The 24,253-nt window shown below is 43.1% G+C and overlaps 3 protein-coding genes across 3 annotated transcripts in view; 2 read left to right on the top strand and 1 right to left on the bottom strand.

Moving 5' to 3' along the window:
* Nucleotides 1-21,571, bottom strand: part of LOC126564342 (actin-binding protein IPP) — a 389,363-nt gene extending 367,792 nt beyond the window's left edge. Inside the window, exon 1 of the mRNA XM_050221360.1 lies at nt 21,567-21,571. The gene's annotated coding sequence lies outside the window, so the exon portion shown is untranslated. The remainder of the gene's footprint in view (nt 1-21,566) is intronic.
* Nucleotides 13,961-17,239, top strand: LOC126560619 (uncharacterized). Its single transcript, XM_050216574.1, has 5 exons — nt 13,961-15,268; nt 15,905-16,138; nt 16,197-16,632; nt 16,828-17,078; nt 17,189-17,239. The coding sequence occupies exons 1-5, from the start codon at nt 13,961-13,963 to the stop codon at nt 17,237-17,239; spliced, it is 2,280 nt and encodes a 759-aa protein (XP_050072531.1).
* Nucleotides 20,057-23,870, top strand: LOC126560618 (uncharacterized). Its single transcript, XM_050216573.1, has 3 exons — nt 20,057-21,241; nt 23,130-23,352; nt 23,488-23,870. Exons 1-3 carry the CDS (start codon nt 20,057-20,059, stop codon nt 23,868-23,870), a joined length of 1,791 nt encoding a protein of 596 aa, XP_050072530.1.
* Nucleotides 23,871-24,253: the final 383 nt, after the last annotated feature.

The following is a 24,253-nucleotide window of genomic DNA, read 5'->3' as shown; positions in this document are numbered from 1 at the left end:
TGTTCTCCATGTTAGGGGCGGCTGGTTATCCCTTCTGTCCTGACATCCGAAGTGACATTAAGCAAGGATACGTAGGCCCTCTAGCGAAACAGGGGGTTGGGGGAAAGGCATGGTAAGCCATCTCTAGAAAACAACTACCGCAACAAAAGGGCGACAACAGAATTTACTACACCGGACCAATCGATACAGACTCCCACAAGGAAAAAAGACTTATGATTGGAGGCTCGGAACCTGGAATTGTACATCCCTTACAGCTGATTGAAGCACCCGAATTCTATTAGATGGGGTCCAGGCCCGAGGCTTCGAGATAGTAGCACTTCAGGAAGGGTACAATGGTGCGCCAATACCGTAGCAACTGCACAATCTACCAAAGGGGTGGAGAAACGCGTGAGCTCGGTACGGCGTTCATGGTGCTATGTGCGATGCAACAACGGGTGATTGGATGGTGGCCAGCCAACGAACGAATGTGGAAGATTCGTGGCAAGTTTTTACAATCTGAGCATCATAAATGTGCACAGTCCGCGCCTTGGGAGCACCGATGACGAGAAGGAGCTCTTCTTTACGCAGCTGGAGAGAGAGTATGACCGCTGCCCACAACATGATGTGAAGATCGTCATCGGAGACCTTAATGCTCAGGTCGGACGGGAGGAGGCAAATAAACCAACAATTGGAAGCTTCAGCGCCCACCAACTGACAAACGACAACGGGCTTCGACTTGTGAACTTCGCCTCCTCCAAGCACTTGACCATTCGCAGCACCTTTTTCCAGCATGCACTTCGGTTCAGCTACAACTGGAGATCACCGCTACAAACCTATTCCCAAATTGACCTCGTTCTTATAGACGTAAGGCACTTCTCGGATGTTATCGAAAACGTACAGAGGCGAGATCCGAGAAGAATGCAGCATGCGCCCTCATGCTTCAGCATGAAACCCGTCAGAACGTGGAAAACTACAAACGATTGAGGAGAAAGCAGACACTGCTCTTCCAGGACAAGAAGCGCCGCTTTGAAGAATCAGATCAAAAGCTGCTGGAGCAGCTCTCTCAGTCGGGGGACGCCCGCTCGTTTTACAGGAGGTTGAAAGAGGCACGGAGTGGATTTGCTCCTAAAACCGCGATGTGCCGGGACGTAGACGGAAATCTCCTGACAGACGAGCGGAAGGTGATCGAAAGGTGGAAGTGCTACTTCGAAGTACACCTGAACGGAGCAGAGACAGGAGAGGTTGGTACAAGTAGCAGAACAAGCCTACAGCAGCAGCAACACAGCTGCAACAACACCAGTGACAGCAACAGTGTAGAGGACGAAGTGCCTCCGCCATCTCTGGATGAGGTTGCCAGCGCCATCAAGCAGCATAAAAGCAACAAGGCTGCTGGTAGTGATGTACTGGCGGAGAGGCTTACCGTCGAAATGCACAAGCTGATCACGAGAATCTGGGAACAGGAATAATTACCGCAGTAGTGGAAACTGGGTGTCATTCACCCAGTCTACATAAAGGGCGACTGAGTGTAATGCTCGAACTACTGATTCGCCCGGTGGTCCTATATGGCCATGAGTCTTGGACCATCCGAGCGGAGGATGCAAACGCTCTTGGCGTTTTTGAGCGTCGCATCCTCCGGACAATCTTTGGCGGTGTGTTCGAGCATCGAGTGTGGAGGAGAATGAAGAACCACGAGCTTGCTGAGCTATACGGAGAACCGGACATCCTGACGGTGGCAAAGACCGGCAAGATACGATGGCTTGGGCATGTTATGAGGATGCCGGACTCATGCCCCGCCAAGAAGGTATTCGTCAGCGAACCCCAGTTCGGCCCGAGGCGTCGGGTAGCACCGTGAGTTCGTTGGCTGGACCTGGTAAAGGGTGACCTGTTGGATATCGGGTGCCTACATGGATGGGCTGAGCTGAAGCCAGGGATTCGAGTTTCCTGGAGATCTATTGTTGTCCGGCGATGTGACGTGCTCTTTAAAAGAGCAGGCCAACATGAGTGAGAGAATTATCATTGAATATCAGTAAATGCATTCTGGATCGGATCTAGCTGGTTGTAAAACTCCTAACTATCTTCTGCTTGACTATATGATCTACTAGGTCATGTCGGACATCTTACTTGATGATATCACGTAGTTGAATAGAAAGTTCACCTCCAGTTGCGATTTTAATCCTACGTGATGATCGACGCTGCTATTTCCTCTTTCACTGGATCCTTAATATACTTTACTTGATTGGTTGACACTTTTACTTTAGTACGTTGCAGGACCTTGCAAAAGGACTAGGTGGATCAATTTTAGCAGGAAGAATATTTTTGGATAATACTGTTATTGCAGTTAATTTAAAATCGTTCATATTTTCCTAAAGTGCTAGAAGGATTCAAACTTGCCGTACAGGATCGAAACTTCATTCGAAATTGCATACAACACTCGTACTGCAGCATGAAACATATGTTTCCAAACACGAACAATAGAGGGCGCTACCTAGGAGTACGTTCGCACAACAGTTCGGTAGTTTGATTCAAATTTGAACATGATATTCCGTACGTTGGCAATTTCCTGTTAAAATTTATTTTGAACAAATTTTTATAATTTTTTTAAATAATTTTACTAACAAATTTTGCAATTTGACCATAGCAACTTCATAAAATAAAAGTACATCCATAAATATTTACCTTGAAACAGTCTTGTAGGATATTAAGAAGTGATTTCGTGAACATTTTGTCATCAGTGTAATCATCGGTATTATTTCACTTACAACGAGAACTTAATTCGATTTGTTTGGTTAAGCTTTGTTGTAATGTGACTTAAACAGTTAATCTTATTATTAACTATTTCAATTGTTATTTTAAATTTTGTATACCACTACAAAATGCAATAAAAATAATGTTTTTTTTTGCTCGGAAAGAAACGAATGTTGTTTAGAAAATGTATACCGAACGACGACAAACGAACGAGAAAATACGGAATATTATCTTACGACCCTTCTTAGTTTGATGCTTGTGAGTAAATGATTATCTATATGACCTGTAGTTCAAACGGAGGTGTTGCATTGTCCACTGTTGTGTGCACACTTCGAAGGGTTTCTGCCGAAAGCACAGGACTGTTTTGCGACAAATGAACCCCTTTCTTCAAATGCTGACGTTCGAAACCGCAACCAATTATTGTGAAAAGAGTATAATTGCCGTATTTCTTTCTACTCAAACGGAACTACCCCAAGTGTTTTGAATTGTACCAAAGCTTAAGATGAGTCCGATCAAGAGACTGTAGTTTCCTGCTGTTTCTACTGAAGCTAGGGAGACCGGGACTGGCAGACAGTAGACAGTATCAGGGGTGTATGATTGCCTGGGTTTTCTCTATGCTGGGCATACAGCATAATAGCAGCAATCATCTTAATGATGATATTTTCACGGTGACTTCTGCTTCCGGACATCCTTCGCCGGTGTTAGAATTTTCTTCCGCATGTTTGCCGCTTTTTCGAAAACTCTTCCAAAGAAGGCAACCCGCAGTCAATATCGCTTGGTAGACGCTTCCTGATGGTGAGGGTTTTCACCGAGTGAGAGGATGCGACTCGTGCCTTTGCCAAAATCTAATTCCGTTAAGCTGTGCCAAATGGAGGCAACGTATTCACCACAGCAACACCGGCCGCCTTATCCATGACGCAATGGGAAGGATGAGTAAGACGCCAATGGCGTTTCGCTGCAAGTGTAAAAGTCCCGACGCAGAGATTCTTTTTAAGGATAGATTGGTGTGAGTATTTCTTTTTTTTTTTGGTTTATGTGACCTTTGATGACGGGGAAACCAGCGTAGTCGAAGGATTCGTAAGAGCAAGTTTGAAGAAAAGCGAATTTCCCTTACCGCGCGGTGTTCTGCATCATTAACGTTGAATTGTGTTGCACAGCACTTGAGTTGCCACGAGTGGATAACTGCACGAGGATTTCTTTATGCTTATGGTGAAGGAGGTATTGAAATACAATTTGACATCCCACTGTGCTGCGTCGCCGGCAGATAAGACGCTGATGCTCAAACATATAACTTTTGACAATAGTTACGACGAATCGCAATCGGTTGGATGTGAAGAAATAGAGCCAGAATAATGGAACTAAACAAAAAAAAAAAAGCAGTTCATTAGGTTCAGGACTGCTTGAACATATTGGTAGAATAGGGCTTTATTGAATTGTCGTAGTTAGCACACTCATCACAATACAAACATTCAAAAACGAATCTTTCTTCGAAAATAAAATAACAAGTAGCTAAGAGAAAATTTCCTCACAAACAATCTTGTCCAGGACTTGTGCCCATAACTAACGGATGTATCATTGTGCTACATGTCAGACTGTGTTTCTTGTGATAGTAAAATTTTTTAAATGGCAGGATTTTGTGAATTCCTTAATAGACACAACACTGCTTTCACTGTTCTACAAGATTGCGTTCGAGCAAGCAGAACTTTTCTGTTTCTATAGAAAGTTCGATACACTTTTCCTGTACAGTCCGCCATTTTTTACCATTTAAACTTCATTTAATGAGACATCGACTTATGGTCATACAGATTTGGAGTATGTCTTTTCAATCTGCAACACTATCTTGGTAGCATACATCGTCAACCGTAAACTACTCAAAAAAGTGTCTCTTTCAAAATATTAGTGTGATGGTGTGCAATATACTATTCGCTAGGTATTCGGAGACGATCATTTCCGAGTGAGATATGAGAGACCGTGAGTGTCATATATAAACCTATTACCGAGGGAATAATTAATTTTCTCGAACTTTCTCGATAAAAGTAAATCGTAGCTTATTGAACTCCTGGCACCCACATTATGTTTGGATAAAAAATGCATATTTGGACCTTGAAGAAAATGTAATTTAATCCGTCGTACTAAGCATCCTTTGTACAACCGTATCACTATAAATAAGCTAATAAATTTACTCGATCTGCACGATAATTTTGACAGCTCCTGTGGGAATTGATTTTTTAAAATTTATTTTAATGAAGCAAATAAGAAAAAAATGATTTTCTACGAAGTTTAGCTTACCATTTAGGATGCCCAAATTACTCAAAATAACCACCCTAGGCATCGATGATCGCCTGTATCCGTTTCCGGGAACCTGGAGCAAGCCCGAACTACCATAGCCCTGGGCAGGGCCGCAAAACCGGTATTAGTGTTTTGCACTAATTCTGCTTTTGTGTTGCAGGACGCTTGGCTGATGTCCCTTTCAACCATACACGAAATAGACAGCCGTATGATAAGGTGCCGAATCTTCGGCCTACCATTGGCCACTTTGGTTATCCAGGGCTTGATGACTGTGTCCAGCAGCCTCACATAGTCGTTCGCGTTCAGCCTCAGGCTCTGCTCGAAGAAATGTGCAACAACTCGTTGTTCCGTTAGCAATCCGACCGCCTGGTATGATCCTTCCGTTGTATAAGTGCCTCAAAATCTCCGTTGCAGTTTTCAACCTGCTTGCGAATATCCTTCACCGTGTTTAATGCACACTACCACGCCGTCTTGATGTCCCGGTTTGTGTTTCCGGCGCATTTTCATCATGATACACGTAATTCGTTCCCATAGTGCCGGCGGGTTACACTTATCAAGTTCACTCGACAATTTTTTCACTGTTTTCAAAAACTTGTGACTTTCGAATGACGTTCCTTTTCTTTTGATACGATAACTCAATCACGAACTATTAACGAAATGGCCAAGTGTCAAACTTATGGTGCACACCGTGTATGAATCAATACACGAAATTGAGTATTTTTTTTTTATTTTGCATGATAAAGCAATACAATTGTACATTTAGATTTTTTAGCTGTATTTGAATATTTTGAATTTTAATTTCCAAAGTTTTTTTCATATTACATTAATATTAATAAACATTTTAATTCAAGGCAATGGTTGTTGCTTTTCATTTCAGAATGAACAAAGAAACCTAACAAGATAATTAAGAAAGCCGAAATCTTTTTCTGTTCTGATCATTTGTTTGTATATTCTTGCTTTGTTTTAAGTCAACCGCTCTGAGGGGGAATAGTTGTTTCAATCAATTATTTAACGGTTGTCACATTTGATGTTGTTGACAAACTCCTCCTGAAGATATCTCATTTGCATCGATGTTTACATATTTACACTGAATCTATTATATCCTTTGCTGCATATGCTGCTGCTACAGCACATCACACATACCATACCGACACGGACGAGGAACTATCACACATCATGCTGTGAAACATCGGTGCCAAACATCAATTAATTTCAATGATCTGTTCTAAAGCGGAGCAGCACAAAGCCCCGAAAACGATTGTTTGACGGGTTGTTTGTTTGTTTAGCTATTTTCTTCATTCTTTGTGTTGAGGATGTTCCACCGCTGGGAAGGTGGAGAAAGTGTCCATTCATTTGTCTTTTCTAATTCGTTGGTTTTCGCTGGTTGCTGGTTAATTGCAAGCAAGAGTGCGATAGAATCGTTGGTAAACATACAAGTGCCACCGAAAGAATTGTCGCCTTATTTGCTCTCCCAATTCAAGTAAGGACGGATGTACAGCATTTCTCAGTACAAGATGAAGTGTGTGTGTGTATCCACCGCGTAGCAGTGTGTATTTTAACTTTTGTATCTATCAGCCTGATAGACAACAAGCAGCACGAGCTCCTCGTGCCACACCAACATGTCGAATGTGAAGGATATTCGACACAAAAATCTAATTAATTTTCATTTCACATGCCGCCCTGACACACGGTGCGTTCCGTTCCCTGTAATTGATATTAATTGTGTCCGATTGTGTGATGGAGGCGATTAAATTGATTGCGATGCACCGATACGATCTCGTGCATGAATGACTGTTAAATGGGTGGCTTATATCGCGTCCCAACCGATGGCCCTTTTTTTGTCGCTTCTCTAGTAGGCGAGCGGTTGAGGTGGGATCATTGTTGTTTTTTTTTTTCTACCAACTATCACACAGGTCATGTGTTCTTAGTTTGCGGGAACAAAAAAAAAAAAAAAAAGAAGATAAAACTTGGTACGGAACAGGACAGACATGACGCAGCGCGGCAAGACGACGGAATAAAAAATGGAACCAACCAACCATGCGCCACCATGAACAAATGCAGTGGACAAACAGCATGGAAAACATGGGAAATGATGAACTTGCAACAATTATCTATCTATCGATCTACCGCCTGTGCCATCGACAGGTTTTACTTCGCCGTCTGCATGGCGGGACAAATTGCAGAACTGATTTGGACATAAGTGCTGGTGCAAATTGAAGACCATCCTTGTTTTAAACGTGAGATTGCTCCACAAACAAGATAACAAATTGATGCATAATTTGTTTAAAAACTAGTAAAATTTATAAAATGATCCTAATTATCGTATTACAACAAATTATCCCAATGTATCGACTGTAATCCTGGGTTTACACGCTTGTAGGAAGGAGATAGTTGTTGTGTTTGGGGTTTCGGCTCTTCATTTGTGCAACGTGTTTGTATCTATTTCAAACAGTTTTTTCTCTGATCTCCAACATGTCGCTGGTCCAATGAGCACGTCCGATGGCGCCATCCGAAATTGCAAATCAAATGACAGTGACTGCAATACATTTTCTATCGTTTCTTTTTTTCCCCGTGCCTCGCTTGTCAATTTATGTGTATGTTTTTCATTTATTACGATAGAAAATGTCGAAGTTGCCAGTTTTGGGGAAAAACTCGACGTGTGCACTGCACTGCTTTTTTGTGTGTTTGTGTGATGTTGTTGAATCCTTTTCGGTTTATTTACTATTTGGAATATTTTCATCGCTCATTGGGCTCACAGCTGGACTTCAGCCTCCACCGTGATCCAGAATATGGTACAAAGTTTACCGAAATAATGAAATGATGCATGGGCAAGACAGAAAAAAAAACACACACTTTTACTCACCAATTACATGTATGTATTGAAAAAAATATGTATCTGTATATTGATAGGACGTATGAGACTAGGCGAATGTGGTTTGCAATCGTAGGTTTGCAGGCTGCTGCCTGCAAACGGTATTTGCATCGTTGCGGCACGAGCTCACTATTGACAGACGCCGCGAAAACGTGCCTGCGTGAAACACATGTTTTTGTTTCTGATTAATCACTCGTTTCCTCCGCTTTGCCGCGTCCGGTTCCGGTTACCGGAGTCTGCCTGAGGCTGACAGCGCATACCATGTGCCATGCTTGCTCGACGTATTTTGCTACACATTATTTCTGAGTTCGGTGGGAGGACAGTTTGTGCTACCGGAACGGTGGTAGCTTTTAAAACGGAAGTGGTAAGTGCGTGGTAAACACTGTACGCAATATGGGAAAAGGTGGTGAAAAGGTACACACTGCATTTTGCCAATTCCCTTCACTCATACAGCCTTGTTAAAGAAGACCCATCGTATGTGTGTGTTTTTGCGTGCGAGGAGATCGTTTAACAGGGCAGAACAGCAACGAGGATGGGAGAGATGAGCACGTGCACCGTCATTGGATTAATTAAACAGTTTTAATTGAATCGCCAAACCGGGCTAAGTGCATCCGGAGCCCGATTGATCCACCCAAGGTTGCTCCTTTACCGGAGCTGCGTCAGGCTAAAGGGCACATTGTGGCAATTATCGGGCGTGTTGACAGTGAACTCTCGTTTTAAATCCCTGTCCGGTGAGGGGAGGAATAAAAAAACCCGTGCTTGTGGAAGCCACACACAGAATGTATTTAAATTAATTGTTTCGATGAGATGCAACGAACACGCAAGGTGAGAAATTGAGCGATTTATGGATGAAAACACTGTAGTTCGTAAACTGAGTTCGTATGTTTGTTTAATATGTCAGTCAAACTCGTCCCAATCGATCGTAAATCCCAAAATATTGATTAAACCATTTTATGTATCTGAAGATAATGATTTGAGTTTGTTTAAATAGATTTTTAAAATTGAACGAAGGTTGTTTAGATTAGAGTTTTTCCCTAAATAGAGCCTTCAAGTATCTTCTTATTCTTGGTCCAACGAGCTTCTACTACCTCACGCCGGCCATCGAATGGCTTACTGGGGGTGGGTTACTGATACCACGTGTTTGGATACTCGCTGACGAATACCTTCTTGGCGGGACATGAGTCCGGCCTCCTCATAACATGCCCCAGCTATCGTATCCTGCCGGTCTTTGCTACCGTCAGGATGTTCGGTTCTCCGTATAGCTCAACAAGCTCGTGGTTCATCCTTCTCCTCCACACTCCATGCTCGAACATACCGCCAAAGATGGAGTGAACGACGCTCAAACACGCCAAGAGCGTTTGCATCCTCCGCTCGGTCCAAGACTCATGGCCATATAGGACCACCGGGCGAATCAGTGTGAGATAATTCACATTTAGTGCGGTCTCGAAGTCTTCTGGATCTCAGCAGACGGTGAAGGCCGATATAGCAGAACTCCTCTACTATCTTGAGGTTGTCGCCGTCGACTAACACGCTGATTCCCACTCGGGCTCTATCGCGATCAGAGCCTCCGGCAAGCAGGTATTTCGTCTTCGTCGCATTGATCATCAATCCAATTCTTGCTGCTTCACGTTTCAGTCGGGTGTACGCCTCACACACCTTCGCTGTCGTCTTGCCCACGATGTCAATGTCATCCGCGAAGCCAAGAAATTGAAGAGACCGGTAGAGAATCGTACCAGGGATATCATTGTCTAGCCCCGCGCTTCGTATGACACCTTCCAAAGCTATATTGAACAGCAGACAGGAGAGTCCGTCCCCTTGCAGATTCGAACGATTCCGACAGCATGTTCGATACTCTCACTCTGCACTGCACTCCATTCATGGTGGCCTTTAACAGCCGGATCAGCTTTCCAGGAAATTGGTGCCGCTGCATTATGTTCTATAGCTCATTTCGATCTATGGCATCGTAGGCCGCCTTGAAGTCGATAAACAGGTGGTGCGTAGGGATCTGGCGCGAACTGCCGACGAAATCTGTAGCAAGGGGGGGCAATTCTGTAGAACAAGAACTGGGAGAGGGTCTTATAGGCGGCATTAAGGACTGAAATGGCACGATAGTTCGAGCATTCCAGTCAGTCGCCTTTTGTATAGACTTGGTGACGCCCAGTTTCCACTCCTCCGGTAATTCTTCCTGTTCCAAATTCTCGTGATCAGCTTGTGCATTTCGACGGTAAGCCTCTCCGGTCCCATCTTGAAGAGCTCGGCCGCCAGTCCATCACTACCAGCAGCCTTGTTGCTTTTAAGCTGCTTGAAGGCGCTGGCAACCTCACCCAGAGATGGCAGAGGCAATTCGTCCTCTGCACTGTTGCTGTCACTGATGTTGTTGCTGCTGTGTTGCCGCTGCTGCTGTAGGCTTGTTCTGCTACTTGTACCAACCTCTCCTGTCTCTGCTCCGTTTAGGTGTCCTTCGAAGTAGCACTTCCACCTTTCGTTCACCACGTGTTTGGATAGTAAATCCGGACTACGGGGGAACGATAGGGAATTTCTTTCTGGCGCTTTCTTCCTCTTTTGCTCCTCGTTAGCCGCGAAATACCTTTCGCGGCTAACGAAGCTGAGACTTTTTATAGGTTTATAGAAATTTTTTGGGAAAATGTACTCACATAAGCCTCTAAGACTTTGTCCAATACTTTCCTCTGAACCGGGTTCGTCAGAAAGATGCTCTGAAAGATCTTTAGACCTGTACAGATCTTTAGATCTTGTACAGTGATCTCGCCAATTAAAAATGGAGTAATAGCGTTGATGCGTCCGCCAGAACGGCCAGAAGATTTGATTGGGATAGTACCTCGCAGGCTACTATCAACAAGACCATGGACGGTATAAAGGAATGTAAGTAAATTGAGTAGTCACCACGTTACCGCCACCGGGTCTTACACCGCGAAAAACAGTCTTCAAACGACAGGACCGGGCTTCAAATCCCATCCGAACCGTCGAGTGGGGACTGACTTTCCAACTACATGGTATCGGCAAGCCTAGCAAGTCATTCGAAGAAGAAGCGAAAAAGAAGAAGAAGAAGAAGAAGTTATCGAACTGTCTAAAATCAGGATCAAATCATTATAACAGTATAAGCTACAGTATAAGATACAGCTGAAGATTGGCTGAGCTCGGTTTGTACATTGCCGAGACAAAAAGCAAAAATTATAATGGCATCAGTTACCTTACTAATAAACAATGCTTTACTTAAGGTTGATTTACAGATACTTGATCACACAAAACTTGATATACTTTGGGGGATAAATCATCACCGATAACAGCATAGTTGTTGTGATATGCTCTAGAGTGCAGACTGTTTACCAGTATTTTAACTACTTGACGAATCTACTCCACTCAATAATTTTGTGAATAATGTGAAAGAGAAGTCTACTTTTTGACTCTCTCTCTCTCTCTAAATTTTTTCAACATTCTTGGTTTTACCGCATACCGGTTAGCAAGGTTTAAATTAGCGGTTTTTGTCTCCATTTACAGGACAGGATACAGGACCTTCACGGGACGGATGGTATTCCGTTTGATGAAGTATTTATACTTCCACAAGTTTTACATGTCTTTTGAATTTTGGAGTACCTTCGTTAGCGAACATATCGCTGAAAATAATGAAACATTATTATACAACGATCTGCTGTTTAGTGTCTCTGTTTAACTGCTATTAAATAAAGAAGAAAAAAAAAACGTCTAAACGTTCGCTATCCTCATGCGGTTAACCCTTTTTAACGGTCGTTTAAAGGTGGCTTTATTCTATTCTTCCCGATACCTCGCTAGATGATTGTTCGCTCCCCGTTGGGATTGATTACATTTCTTCTAAAGAAACCAAACTCATTGAAACGATAAAATGCCATACATTACCACTTTGCACACCAAACAGAAGAAATCCCCTATTCACGTTCAAATGCAACCAAACACTCGCTTACGGGTGAACATTCGCCGTACGTAAATTGAATAGCATCACAAGCAATCGTTGATTCCAGCACAGCCATCGAATCCTTATCACAAATATATCCCACCCAGCAAACGTACGCGACCTGCGGGACCGTAAAACAGAAACTACGCAAACAATACACAACCCTTCCAGCGTACCGCTGTTGTCGGTTAAAAACACGGTAGTTGTGCACCTTGGAACACGCGCCCGGTGCCATTGCACCGAGCGGAACCAGCATTTGCCTCGAACCAATCAATGTTTGGTGGTGAAAGTGGTTGAAAAGTTGCAAAGTTTTCGCGTACGCAACACCACCACAAAGGATACAGGCGGCAGGCGACACAACACACATACACGCACCCCAAGGACCTTTCGAGCGTTTTGGGAGCAAGCGCACGAATCGGGAACGGTGGCCGTAGCAAGCAATTCTGGCCACGTGACGCGGTGCTTGTGGCTACGTTCCGGCACCGCTACGCTCTAACGAAGTAACGAAATTCGATTGGAATGTTTCCATCGCCGGAGGGTGGCGTACGCTGGCCACCCTCTGTGTTCCGGGGGCATGGAATGTATTTTTATGGTGCTTTTCAGGGGTTTTTTTTTTGTGCTCTGCATTTGCCTTTCCGTATGCTCTCATTTCACTGCCGACTGATGGGTTGGTTGTTCCTGCTCCTGGGAAACGGATATTGCGATGTGTTTGTGACGATGTTAGACTTCGTCTGCTGCTGCCCGTTTGACTCGCTTTTCCGCAGCGCCTCGGCGACGGTCTGTCCTCGCCAGATGGAATGTCAACCGAATGTCCCGGATGGTTTGGCGGGCTGGACCAACTTACCGAAGCCGAAACGGGATACGAAGCTAGCGCGGGCGGGGAGGGAGAATTTTATTTTTCACTTTTCCGTCAGGCACTTGAGCAGTAATCGGTGCTAAATGCGCTCGAGGGCCCACTCGAGAGCCGGTTGAAGATGGTGCTTGTGTATTTTTCACTCGTAACGAACCGCGAACGCGCTTACAAATGCGAGCGTGTCCTTTTTTTGTTATTGCTCGCTGCCGGCTTGCTGTTGGCGTGTTCCGGCAGCGCAGATGGTTTCGGAATTCCGCAATCCCGGGCGACAAATGGCCACCGTTTGCGTGAGCGATTTGTTTCCGATTTCCGTGCGCCTGAGAGCGGAAGAGGCCGCGTGTGGCCTCATAATATCCCCTTGGAAGAGGGGAACGAGAGGGGCGGGTTTTCTTCTTTTTTAACGAGGAATTAATTGCGCTTTATCAGATTGCTCATGCTCGACCAGGCACGCAAATAAACCTGGGAAACTGTGCTGCTTTTTTATGAGTTTTTGGTGCACGAGCACAAGCTAGCTGGAGGCAAACAGATTCTTAGCACGCGTAAGTGTCATGTTACAGATTTGTTAAATTTAATTGCAAACTGTCATACAAATGCCACCTGGCAGTAAAAGTTTCCTAATTGATTATATTTTGATTATTGCATATTTACGGTGTTTAAGAAATGGTGGCCTGCTCGTGATTGAGATAGAAACAGATTACAGGTAACACAGCGATAAGAAGGAATAGAACAAAATGAAGATGAATAAGTTATATCTAAATCAATCTTTATTCCATGTTGCAATCGGTTCGCTTCATGCAATGTTAATTTTCTATTAGGGCAAAACCTTTTCCCACGATGTAGCTTTAGGGTGAAACCGTCCAACCGATGGACTCAAAACATTTGCGTGCATCCGCTGCAATGTGCTACGTTATATTGTTTCTTTTGGTGGCGCTAGCAGTCTTCATAAACTGTGAACTTGTGCCCGTGGTATCGGCAGATGAGCCTAGTTTACAAGCACTGCAGCAAGGCATCGATCGAATATGCAACGGATCGAGCGTACAAGACAGATTTCTAATCAACAATGAAGATTCTTCGAGAGGATCACTTTTCATTTCTCGTTTCAATTTCGAACGGCCGGTAACCCTGCGAGGTGTTCATTTTAATGGCAAAATTATCACCGAAACTTGTTTCATTGCATTTATTACGTCCAACGAGCTATCGGAGGTACAAGCGTACATGTGTGTTCTACTACAGAGTACAACTATTGACTATTTTGTTCCAGGTGGTTCAGAAGCACATGGAGAAGTTTGCCGTTTTTATTGCAGTCCTTCCCAAAGATGCCATCGAAAGCGTACGAGACTTTGCCACCATGCTGTACATGTGTAAGGTGTACTACTTCTACTACGATCCCGTAACGCTTACCGGGGCCTGGGTCGTGGATGGATATGGACAAGGCATGCACGGACTGGATGAGGATGGTCCCATTGAAGCGCTTGGATGGAATATGCGTGGACAAACGATTACGTTTCTCAACGTGGATGCATTCCGCGAATCGACACACGACATTGATATGGGACAAACGATTGCCAAACGTCATAATGGCACCTTTCTAGTAGCTGAGAGTCTAATGCAATGTCACGATTATATGTACAGCCCGATGTATGCGGTAAGCATCGGTAGTTTCGTCACGTTGCCGGAGATGTTTCAGCTCTGCTTCATGGTACCAAAAAGCCCTTTCAAATCCGTTTTCGCCATCTTGAGCGATCCGTTTGACGTGTACTGTTGGGGTGCGTTTCTCTTTACAATCTGCATGGTTGCGGTTTTATTGTCTTTTTTCGGTGAATCCTACCGGCGGTATAACGTGGGACTGGTGTTCCTCGAGCTGGTAATGCACGCGCTTAACGGGCCTTCACATCGCTTCTACGGACGGTTCGAGGTACGACTGGTGGCACTGTTCATGATGATGAACATTGTGCTGCTGTCCTGTTACCAATCATTGATCATTTCGCTAATGTCATCCGATCGCTACGAACCGGAGCTTGAAACGATAGAGCAAATTAACGATACGTGTCAGTTTCATCGTGATATATTTTTGCAAAGTTTGGGCTACCGTTTCAAAAACACGATCTACACTCACGCCACGTACGAAAGTTACGAGAAACTTTGGGTGGACAAAATATGCCAGATGGTTATGTGCAGCGATCTTAATACGGGCCATATGCTCATCGAAACTCAAAGTAACACCCTCGACAATTGGAATGACCATGGTTTGAATCAGTATTTCCGCTACTCGAAGGCACGACTGCGCTCTGCTGCAGTTATGTACTTAATAATGAACTATTCGCCCATGCGTTCGTTGATCGAACGGTATGCGGCAGCCTATAGCGAAGGACATTTGCATCATTTGCCACTATTGAAAGCACGTAAGAGTAGCTTCACTGGAAAAAACACGCAGTCCGCCATAACCGTGGTTTCCATGCGGGCGAAAGACTTGATGATTGTTTGGTTTATTTTTCTAATTGGGTGTGTAATAAGCTTTTTAGTGTTCCTTTGTGAGCTATTGCTGATCTACGTTCCCAAGCTTTGCCGAATTTTAGGATCAAAAGTTTGTAACATTTTTGCAAAAATTAAAGCCAAATTGAGGTAATGAGGATTGATACTTGTTTGAACAATATTTTATTAGCAATTTTTCAATATAATTATTATTTATTCTTGTATAATGCATATTTTCTTTGGAAATATGTTGCAGACATTAGGTCGAAATGCTTCATACAATTTCACGATCACAATCAAACAATGATCTAGAAAATGATTACTTTCAACCGCTATAAAATCTTCGGTTTGTTTCAACTCCGATACGTCTAGGCCTCTCAGATCAGCGCCACTTACAATTAGTCTAAAAAACCGCTGGATAATAATCGATACTGCTCATGCTTATGGCAGTTGGTTGGTTCAGTTAGTTCATTTTAATAAAAACCTTATTATAAATAAATGCTGATGTAATTGACTTAAATATTTAACACCTTGTCGCTTCAGATAAAGTTGAAACATTTTAAAGCAATTTAATCCAAATTTGACACTCTTTTTATTCCCCAAAAAATTATCAGATGTTTATTCCGAGGTATAATAACTTCTCGTCATTTCATTGTTTATCAACACTTCAACGATGTTGCTACATTGCAGGCTTTCGCTAATTTTGATGTGTTTTCGCTTCTGCTATTGTGCACTCTCTCCTGTGCAGCTAGTTGAAGAAACCAGCATGAAAGCCTTGCAGCAAGGCATCAATCGTATATGCAACGTCACTAATTTGAGGGAAGTTTTTCTGATCAACAATGAAGACGCATCGGAAGGATCTCTGTTCATTTCGAAGTTCATGTTCCAGCGACCAGTAACTTTGCGCGGTAGATATTTTCTTGGAAGCATCTTAAGCGAGACGTGCTTTGTTGCATTCATCACAACGAATAAACTATCGGAGGTAGGAGCCCATGCTTGTTGGATAATACATTCAAGTTTTAGTAATTGATATTTTTCAGGTTTTGCGGGATCACATGGACAAGAGTGCGGCGTTTATAGCTGTATTGCCCAACGATATACTGGAAAGTGTACAAAAGTATGCAGCCAGACGGTACATTTGCATGATGTACTACTTTCACTACGATCCGGTGACATACGCGGGATCTTGGACTTTAGTGCAATACAGCAAAACAACTTACGAATTGGAGCACTTTGGGAATGGTTGGGATCTTCGGGGTCAAACGCTGACTTATTTGAACGCTGATTCGCACCGTGAGACTCTGCTCGATTCCGCACTCGGACAGACGATTGCTGAGCGCCACAACGGCAGCTTTAAAGAAGCAGACGATATAATGGAATGCTTTGACTATATTTACAGTCCAACGAATGGCCTTAGCATGGGAATCTTTACCATTCTGCCCGAATTAGTTCATATGTGCTTCATAGTTCCACGTGGTACACCCAAATCCATTTTTTCGATTCTACTAGATCCCTTTGATATTTATTCTTGGAGTGCTTTTGGTGCTACGATCGTAATTCTTTCATTGCTTCTCTCTGTGCTTGGAGAGTCATACCAGCGTTACAATGTAGTTTTGATATGCTTGGAGCTTGTGATGAATGCTCTCAATGGGCCAACTCATCAATTCGAAGGTCGTTTTGAGGTTCGCATGATAGGACTGTTTATGCTGATGAATGTAGTACTGATATCTTGTTATCAGTCGCTCATTATATCTTTAATGACTTCACCGCGTTATGATGCGGAGCTGGATACGATTGAGCAGGTGAATGAGACGTGTTATTTCCAGCACGATGTATATCGCGAAATTTTAGGTCAGCGGTTCAAGAACACGTTTCGTACCTTCGATTTCTACGGGACGTATGAGCATATGTGGAATAGGAAAGTATGTGTGATAATTACGTGCAGCGACCTCAGTATGGGCCATATGCAGATACAATCTCAAAGCGAAGGATTCTCCGATGAGGATGATCCTGACTATGATGTTTATTATAGGTACTCGAAGGCTCGGATTCACACAACTATCGGAATGTACAGCGTAAATAACTTTTCTCCAATGCGTTCTATCATAAAACGTTACGTGGCATCATTCAACGAAGGTCATCTGCATCATTGGCCAATGTTAAAATCGGGAAGAATGAGCATTGTACCTCCGGACGAGTATGCAATGACTGTGATAGCGATGTCAGCGGAAGATTTAATGCTATTATGGATTATGTTTTTGATAGGATGTGCCGCTAGTAGTTTGGTTTTTGTTGTGGAGTTATTAATTGTGTATGTTCCCAAGATGTGGCATATCATAAGAATGAAGACACCAAGGAAAATGTTGATATGGAAACGATCGCTTACAAAATTATGTCACATCAGAAAAGAATACAGTGGATAGGTTTTAAATAATGTTTGCTGTATGATGGTCTGATTGAGCAAATAAATCTTGCAAATAATATTTTAGCATATCTGATAAACATCTCTCTAGAGTATACATTATTTCGCATACAACAAGCGTTACGTAGCATTATACGGTGAGCAGAAATTCACCAATTTAACAAATAACCTGCATAAACCAGAAACGTAAGAAATGTACATTTAGCTATTTTAACCAAGTCAACGCCTTAACATAAACATTCAAACACTTACCAGCGCACCCGGCTAGCGAGTGGCGCAATGCAATGCCAACATACCCGGAACATTTTAGGCAGACTTAGCAATCGATCGCACCGCTCTGATCGATCAGTTCAATAATAGTTCAATAACACATGTCTTGCAAGTGCGGCAATCGATCGCACCGCTACACATTTTGTGCTTATGTAAAATATTTGGTTATAAAAACGAGCAAAAACTATTGTAAGAATTGGGTACGAACAAAGCGGTCAAGAGAGCAGTCTAGAGAAAAGGTGCAACAAGCTAAAGCTTGCGTTCAATTCTTTCTAGAGGTTTGAGTGTCCTCCTACCCAAGGTGAAGCCTCAAACCTCCAACATGTCTGTAAGGGATACTCCTTCTGAACATCCAAAGTCTGGACATCGGAGCCGATGAGCATCGAGAGTCCCGAGTCTACCAAAGGTGCCTCCAACTTTCCAGTAAGGAAGATTCTCTTCTAGAATCTTCAGACTGCCTGGACAGTCAGCTAAAGGAAAGATATTGGTCCGCACAGCTAGCAATCACGTTGTTCCGTTCTCGTCGCGATTATAAGTTCGAGTGTCTTCTTCTCCGCGGCATGGCGACAGTGAATGTTCTCCACTACAATATTTAAGAAAAACAGGGGGGTAATTGATTACTTTTTGATAAAAAGAACCGTTTCACAGTATGCTTCTTTACTTTTATCGAAAATTGAAACCTATTGATTTTGTTGTTACAATATTCAACTTGTAAGTTGCTAAAATAGCTGAACTGGTTTATACGGGATACAGGGATTCTACAAATTCTGCTTTAGAATTCTGTTTTAGACTTTCAGAACTTTTATTCTACGTATGACACTAAAACCTCAGGAGGTGACCGACTCCCATTTCACATTTCCTTGACTTCATTTGACTGAAGTTCAGTATCATTCCCTCACACAATCGATCCTCCGGAAAATGGAGAGTACTTTAAATGATAGCAACAACATTTTACCATTGTAAAGAGTCATTGAAGCTTCTATACATACGTTAGATTTCCTAAGTCAACGATTAGCTTATGCTTTATTGTCAAAATCCTTTTAAATACTATAATTCGGGAACCTCTTGAAAGCGACTAAGAAATATTCAACTGTTTTGTTGAGTACTCAGTTATGCGTAAATGTGTATCCGCGATGCCAACGTAGGATTACATATCTGATAAAATTATAACTTTTACAGTTTATTTACGAAAGGAAAGAAAACATGTGAAAGTTGATAGTAATATTGCCTCGTCTCCTCTTGCGCTCCTTTGAAGGACGATCGAAATCATCTTCTCACAGTCATTTTCTTCACCAGAACAATAGTAGTACAATAATAGCTGCATTATGTTTGCTACAATCGATATGAACGTGACAGTATGAATCGAATATAAATATTTAAAAGATACGTGAAGTGTACTTTCATTACTCATATGGATGCATTTTCAATGGCTTAATGTTAGTTTTCCAGTCGTGAATCGCATAAATGTAAAGTTACTGAAGAAATGATTAAAACATTACATTATTGATGTTGTATGGCTGCGTCGAAGAGTTTGATGTGTCAATATTCCAAAGCAACCGTGCTTATTGGTCTCAACAGAGCTCAGTTCAGTATAAGATAAAAGAATGTCTAAAATTTTTAAATTTTTCCTTGCGATAGGAATCAATTGTTTTGGGTGGCATGTTTTCGTACTCGGAAGTCTGCTGCCAATCACTTTACCTACACGCCCTACTTCATCACATCACAAGCATTTAGTAGAAGGCATTGATATAATCTGCGCCGAACATCGATCGAATACTTTGGTGCTCTACTATGACGAGCTTGCTGCTTCATATCTTTCATTTTCAGCTCTATCTCGATGGATGCCAATAACGCTATATAATGCAGAAAATAAGAAAATCCCGACGATTTTGAGAATAAGGTGTATGATAGAAATTTTTAACGGAACCGATGCACTAGAGGTATGTAAGAATAAGCTTTTTACAACACAATTCTGACGTTTTATTACTTTGTTAGGTAGCAAATCAATACTACGGCATTTGGGTTACAAGGATATTTATATTTCCCGAAAGTGAACTAGATAACTTTCTACACTTGACGCGATCAATGAAAACCTGTGTTTCCAACGTGTTTACTTACAACCCACTAACGATGTATGGTACGTGGACCATTTATCAGGCGTCAGGTATGACTTGGACTTTGGAAGAATTCTCCTCCGCCAACAGGAGCATGCAGGGTTACGAAATCGTCTACCACATGGTTGATTATTTGCGCGATGTCACATACGATGTCGAGATCGGGAACACGATCGCACGGCGTCATAATGCCACCTTCAACCGTATGATGTACATGTTTCCAGAAAAGTGTATAGATTATTACTACAGTCCGATGTACGAGGGTGAGGGTCAATACGTTCCACTGCCGGATAAGAGCGAGTTGTGCTTCATTGTGCCAAAAAGTGCACCGAAGTCTGTATTTTTAGTCTTACTCGATCCCTACGATCGGTTCAGTTGGATAGCGTTTGGATTGACCGTAATTGCAATATCGCTGGTGTTGTTCTGGTTGGCTGAGTCTGCGCGATACACAAGCATCATGTTAATTGTTTTGGAGATGCTAATGATTGTACTGCACGGACCAACACATCAGTTGATTGATCGATTTGAACGGTTCGTAGTAGGACTGTTTATGCTGTTGAGCATAGTGGTACTGTCCGGCTATCAGTCTCTGGTGATTTCGTTCATGTCATCGCCTCGCTATAACCCGCAGCTGGACACATTCGATGCTATTAATGACACCTGTTTGTTCATGTATGATGTAAAGTTGAGCAGTTTGGGATTTAAGTTCAAAAACGTTCACCGTACTTATGAGGTGTTTGATTCAACCGAGTTGATGTGGCAGATGAAGTGGTGTTCGCTGGTAACCTGTACCGAGGCGGCATACATAATGGCACATGTTGGTGATGTGGACGAACCCGCAAAAATTGACCCGGGAGAGATCGCGCTATACAATGAGGAGGAATGGAAGCAACTCAAAAATCAGTTGAAGTACTTTCGCTACTCGAAAGCCCGTATTCAATCGATGACGGCTATGTATCTTGTCACCCAAGATTCTCCCGCGCGTCATCATCTGGCACGATACGCGCAGGCGTTTATCGAAGGACGGTTAGAGTATTTTCCCGTGCTGAAGAAAAGCAAACCTAAGCCACGAATAATTTCGGAAGATACAATAGCCACGATTAGTGTGCGGCAGATGGACATGAAAGCTTTGCTGATCGCTTGGATACTGTATTGTGGTGGAATAATGCTGAGCACGGTGAGTTTTTTGGCAGAACATGCGCTAGTTTGTATGAGGAAAATCAAACGTTTTCTGCTTAAAAGATACATCAAACGAAGGAAGTGTAATAAAACATTAACTGTTAAAACACACTCAAATCTAAAATTAGTCAGGACGATAGAAATCAAAGAATAATGTGAAAGCAGTTAAGACTAGCATCCTGGCATATTTTCAGTGTTGTATAAAAATAAAAATTAAAAATAAATGTAATTTCCACAAAAAAGCTTGAAAGAAATAAAAGAAAACAACTTTTTTCAAAGCCAAACTATTGCATTGGTATTGTTATACGTCCCTTACTCAAAATAATATACATTCAGATATGTATGAGTGAAAAGTGTATTTTCAAAGGATTTTAATAGAAATTATTGTCATACCAGAGACTTGTTTTTTTCTTCCTCATCAGTACATGAACCGAGGGGATAAGGACACCCATTACTGTGATCCATTGAGTGCTTTGTGTGTGCAGGGGATGTACTAGACAGCGGTGTGTATTGGGCACATTGATTGCGGCATAAATGAAGCGTCATTTCAAATCTGGCGTTCTGCGTCTGGTGGAGATACGCGCTTCTCCACCTTGAATGGCGCAGTTAGTTGGCCCCTCTAGGTCCTTTTTTTTTCCTTCTTATTGTCCCCCACTGTATGTAAGCAATAGAAATGACACGAGCGGACGAAGGATATTCGTCCTCACGCTGCAAAAAGGCTCATGTTTATGACAAGTATCAAAGTGGGGTTGTGCTTGAGCCGTAGCCGAGAACAATAGCGATCGCCTTTGTGTCTGCGTGGCGTGTTTGTTCGCTTGTTGAAAGAAAAGATTTGGGCTGTCTTGGAGTACATTTTTTGTTCGCTGTTGTTACGGTGTTGCTCCCTTCGTACAAATATGCCCTTTGGTTTTCGTTTTCTTCGGGCTTTTCTGTCTCGGAAAGGAACTCACCGTAGTGTCGTGGTTACGATGGAGTTGAAGCCTTGGAGCACACGTATCCATTGTCCTTAATGGTTGGGGGGGGGGGGGGGGGGGGGAGTTTGATGTTGACGGTGGTGGTGGTGGCGGTGGGATGTTCATTTATTGTTTGTCGCTTTCCTTTGTCCTTCGGCGATGCATTCGGTTGCTCGAGGCGAGCAGGATTTGTTTGCGTTTGTGCTTGCCAGATCGGTGCATAATGCTGCATGAAGTTGAGATCTGTGGTATTAGCTGAAACACACTCGACGTAAGCTGCCAGTTGACGGATTTTAGTCAACAGGGTACGACTGGCGATGGATAGATGGATAAAGCACTATAAACGCGGGAAATGTTGAGTACGAAATTAGCGTATTGCAACATGCATGTAATGCAATACCATCTCAAGAAGCAAATTCTTTCATGATACTTAGTGCACGAACTATTGATAAAATGTGACGAAAATCAATGCTTAAAACAATTTTTAGTTGAAATTTCCACTCAAACGAAATTGTTGGAAAACAAAGGTTTTGGTTTGTCTCTTCTTTATTGGCAAAGATGTATTATCTTTATGTTCAGCACCTAATTGAGTTCACGATACATATCTGATAACATTTATACAAGCAATAGTAACTGTAAACGAGACTGTTTCTAGTAAAATACAAGTTTTATTATTTAATTATTCCTCCATTCTCGGAAGAGATACTTAACTTGCATTAAGTTCAATTAAGTATTAAGTTCATCTTTGCAAGCCCATCTTGAAAATACAGGGTGTGCGGGCTAAATTTGACACCTGGCCTTTGGGTTTATATCTCAGGGTTGCGTTGACGTATCGAAATGATTGATATGTCATTCGATTGCTTAAAGTTGTGCGAACAAGTGTAAAAAATGTCTAGCTTCGTAAATATGTGGAACCCGTCCGAATTGTACAAGCACGTAACGTGTGTTATGATGGTTCATGCCGGCCATACGAATGCCTAAATTCGGAAGGCGGCGATGTGTTCGCTGAACACCGTAAAAACAATACACGTACAGCTCGAGGAGTGTGGTGAAGACGTGGATAGTGTTACTGTTCGCAAACAGCATAGCAAGCGGTCGGATTGTGTGCGGACCGACGCGTTCCTGGCCGGATTGCAGCAGCGGGCGACGGCCGGTCCCGGCGTCGGCATCCGGGCCCTGGCGCGAGACGTTGGCGTGGCCCCGAGCACCGTCAAGGTGGCGTTAAATGAGGACCTGCGGTACGCGTCGTACAAGCGACGTAGGGGATAGCTCATAACAGCAAAAACGCGCGAAAAGCGGCTTGCCAACGCTAAGCGCTTGCTGAGCTGGCTGAAGCACCCGGCGCAGCCAGGCACGTTGTGGTTCTTCTCTGACGAGAAGAACTTTTGTCAAGACCAGAAGCACAACGTGCAGAACAACCGCTGGCTCGCTTACTGTGCTGCTGATGTGCCCCGTGTGCCGCAGACGAAGTTTCCTCAGCCGGTGATGGTGTTCAGGTGCGTCTCGTCGGAGGGAGACGTGATGCCGCCTCACATCTTCCCCCAGGGCCTGCGGCTGAATGCTGACGGGTACATTGACCTGCTGGCCACCGTGGTGAAGCCGTGGATTGAGACGGTGGCCAATGGGCTGCCGTACGTTCGGCAGCAGGATTCTGCACCATGCCATACGGCCGTAAAAACACGCCAATTGCTACTGCCAATTTCGACCGATTCACCACCACCGACGTTTGGCCACCCAGCTCGCCTGACCTTAAATCTATGGATTATTTTGTGTTGAGCGTTGAACGGGACACCAACAGGGCGTCCTGCAATACCAAAGCGGAGCTGGTGGCCAGAATAAAGGCCGTGTTTGCGGCCATCCCCAGAGACATGGTTGTCCGGGTTTGCGCGCGGTTCCGGAAGCGGGTGCAGGCGGCCATCGACGTCAGCGGCAAAAAAAAAAAAAAAATCAGCGGCAAACATGGTAAGCTAAACTATTTAGAATTTTTTTTAATATTTAACATAAATTTGATAAAATTTCCTTTCCTATTCCCTCAGAAATTGTCAAATTTATCTCGAACACCCTGTAAATCCCAAGTCAAGACTTCTACTCTATTCCTCAATTCTTTCAAATTTACATAAACTATCACACTATTGAATGCATCATGCACTTGATTGATC

The sequence above is a fragment of the Anopheles maculipalpis genome, chromosome 3RL, assembly GCF_943734695.1.
Source record: "Anopheles maculipalpis chromosome 3RL, idAnoMacuDA_375_x, whole genome shotgun sequence".
NCBI classification, from domain to species: Eukaryota; Metazoa; Arthropoda; class Insecta; order Diptera; family Culicidae; genus Anopheles; species Anopheles maculipalpis.
The sequence above is the reverse complement of the archived record's forward strand: the minus strand, read 5'-3'. Positions and strand labels throughout refer to the sequence as shown.

What these genes read in the sequence shown, in the direction of transcription:
- LOC126560619 (XM_050216574.1), top strand. Translation starts at nt 13,961, where the DNA reads ATGGAGAAGTTTGCCGTTTTTATTGCAGTCCTTCCCAAAGATGCCATC. An exon ending in CAACGAATAAACTATCGGAG is followed by an intron (nt 16,139 to 16,196) that starts GTAGGAGCCCAT and finishes GATATTTTTCAG; the next exon opens with GTTTTGCGGGATCACATGGA. An exon ending in GTGCTTCATAGTTCCACGTG is followed by an intron (nt 16,633 to 16,827) that starts GTACACCCAAAT and finishes ATCAATTCGAAG; the next exon opens with GTCGTTTTGAGGTTCGCATG.
- LOC126560618 (XM_050216573.1), top strand. Translation starts at nt 20,057, where the DNA reads ATGCAGGGTTACGAAATCGTCTACCACATGGTTGATTATTTGCGCGAT. An exon ending in AGTGTAATAAAACATTAACT is followed by an intron (nt 21,242 to 23,129) that starts GTTAAAACACAC and finishes ATACACGTACAG; the next exon opens with CTCGAGGAGTGTGGTGAAGA. An exon ending in GTACGCGTCGTACAAGCGAC is followed by an intron (nt 23,353 to 23,487) that starts GTAGGGGATAGC and finishes ACTTTTGTCAAG; the next exon opens with ACCAGAAGCACAACGTGCAG.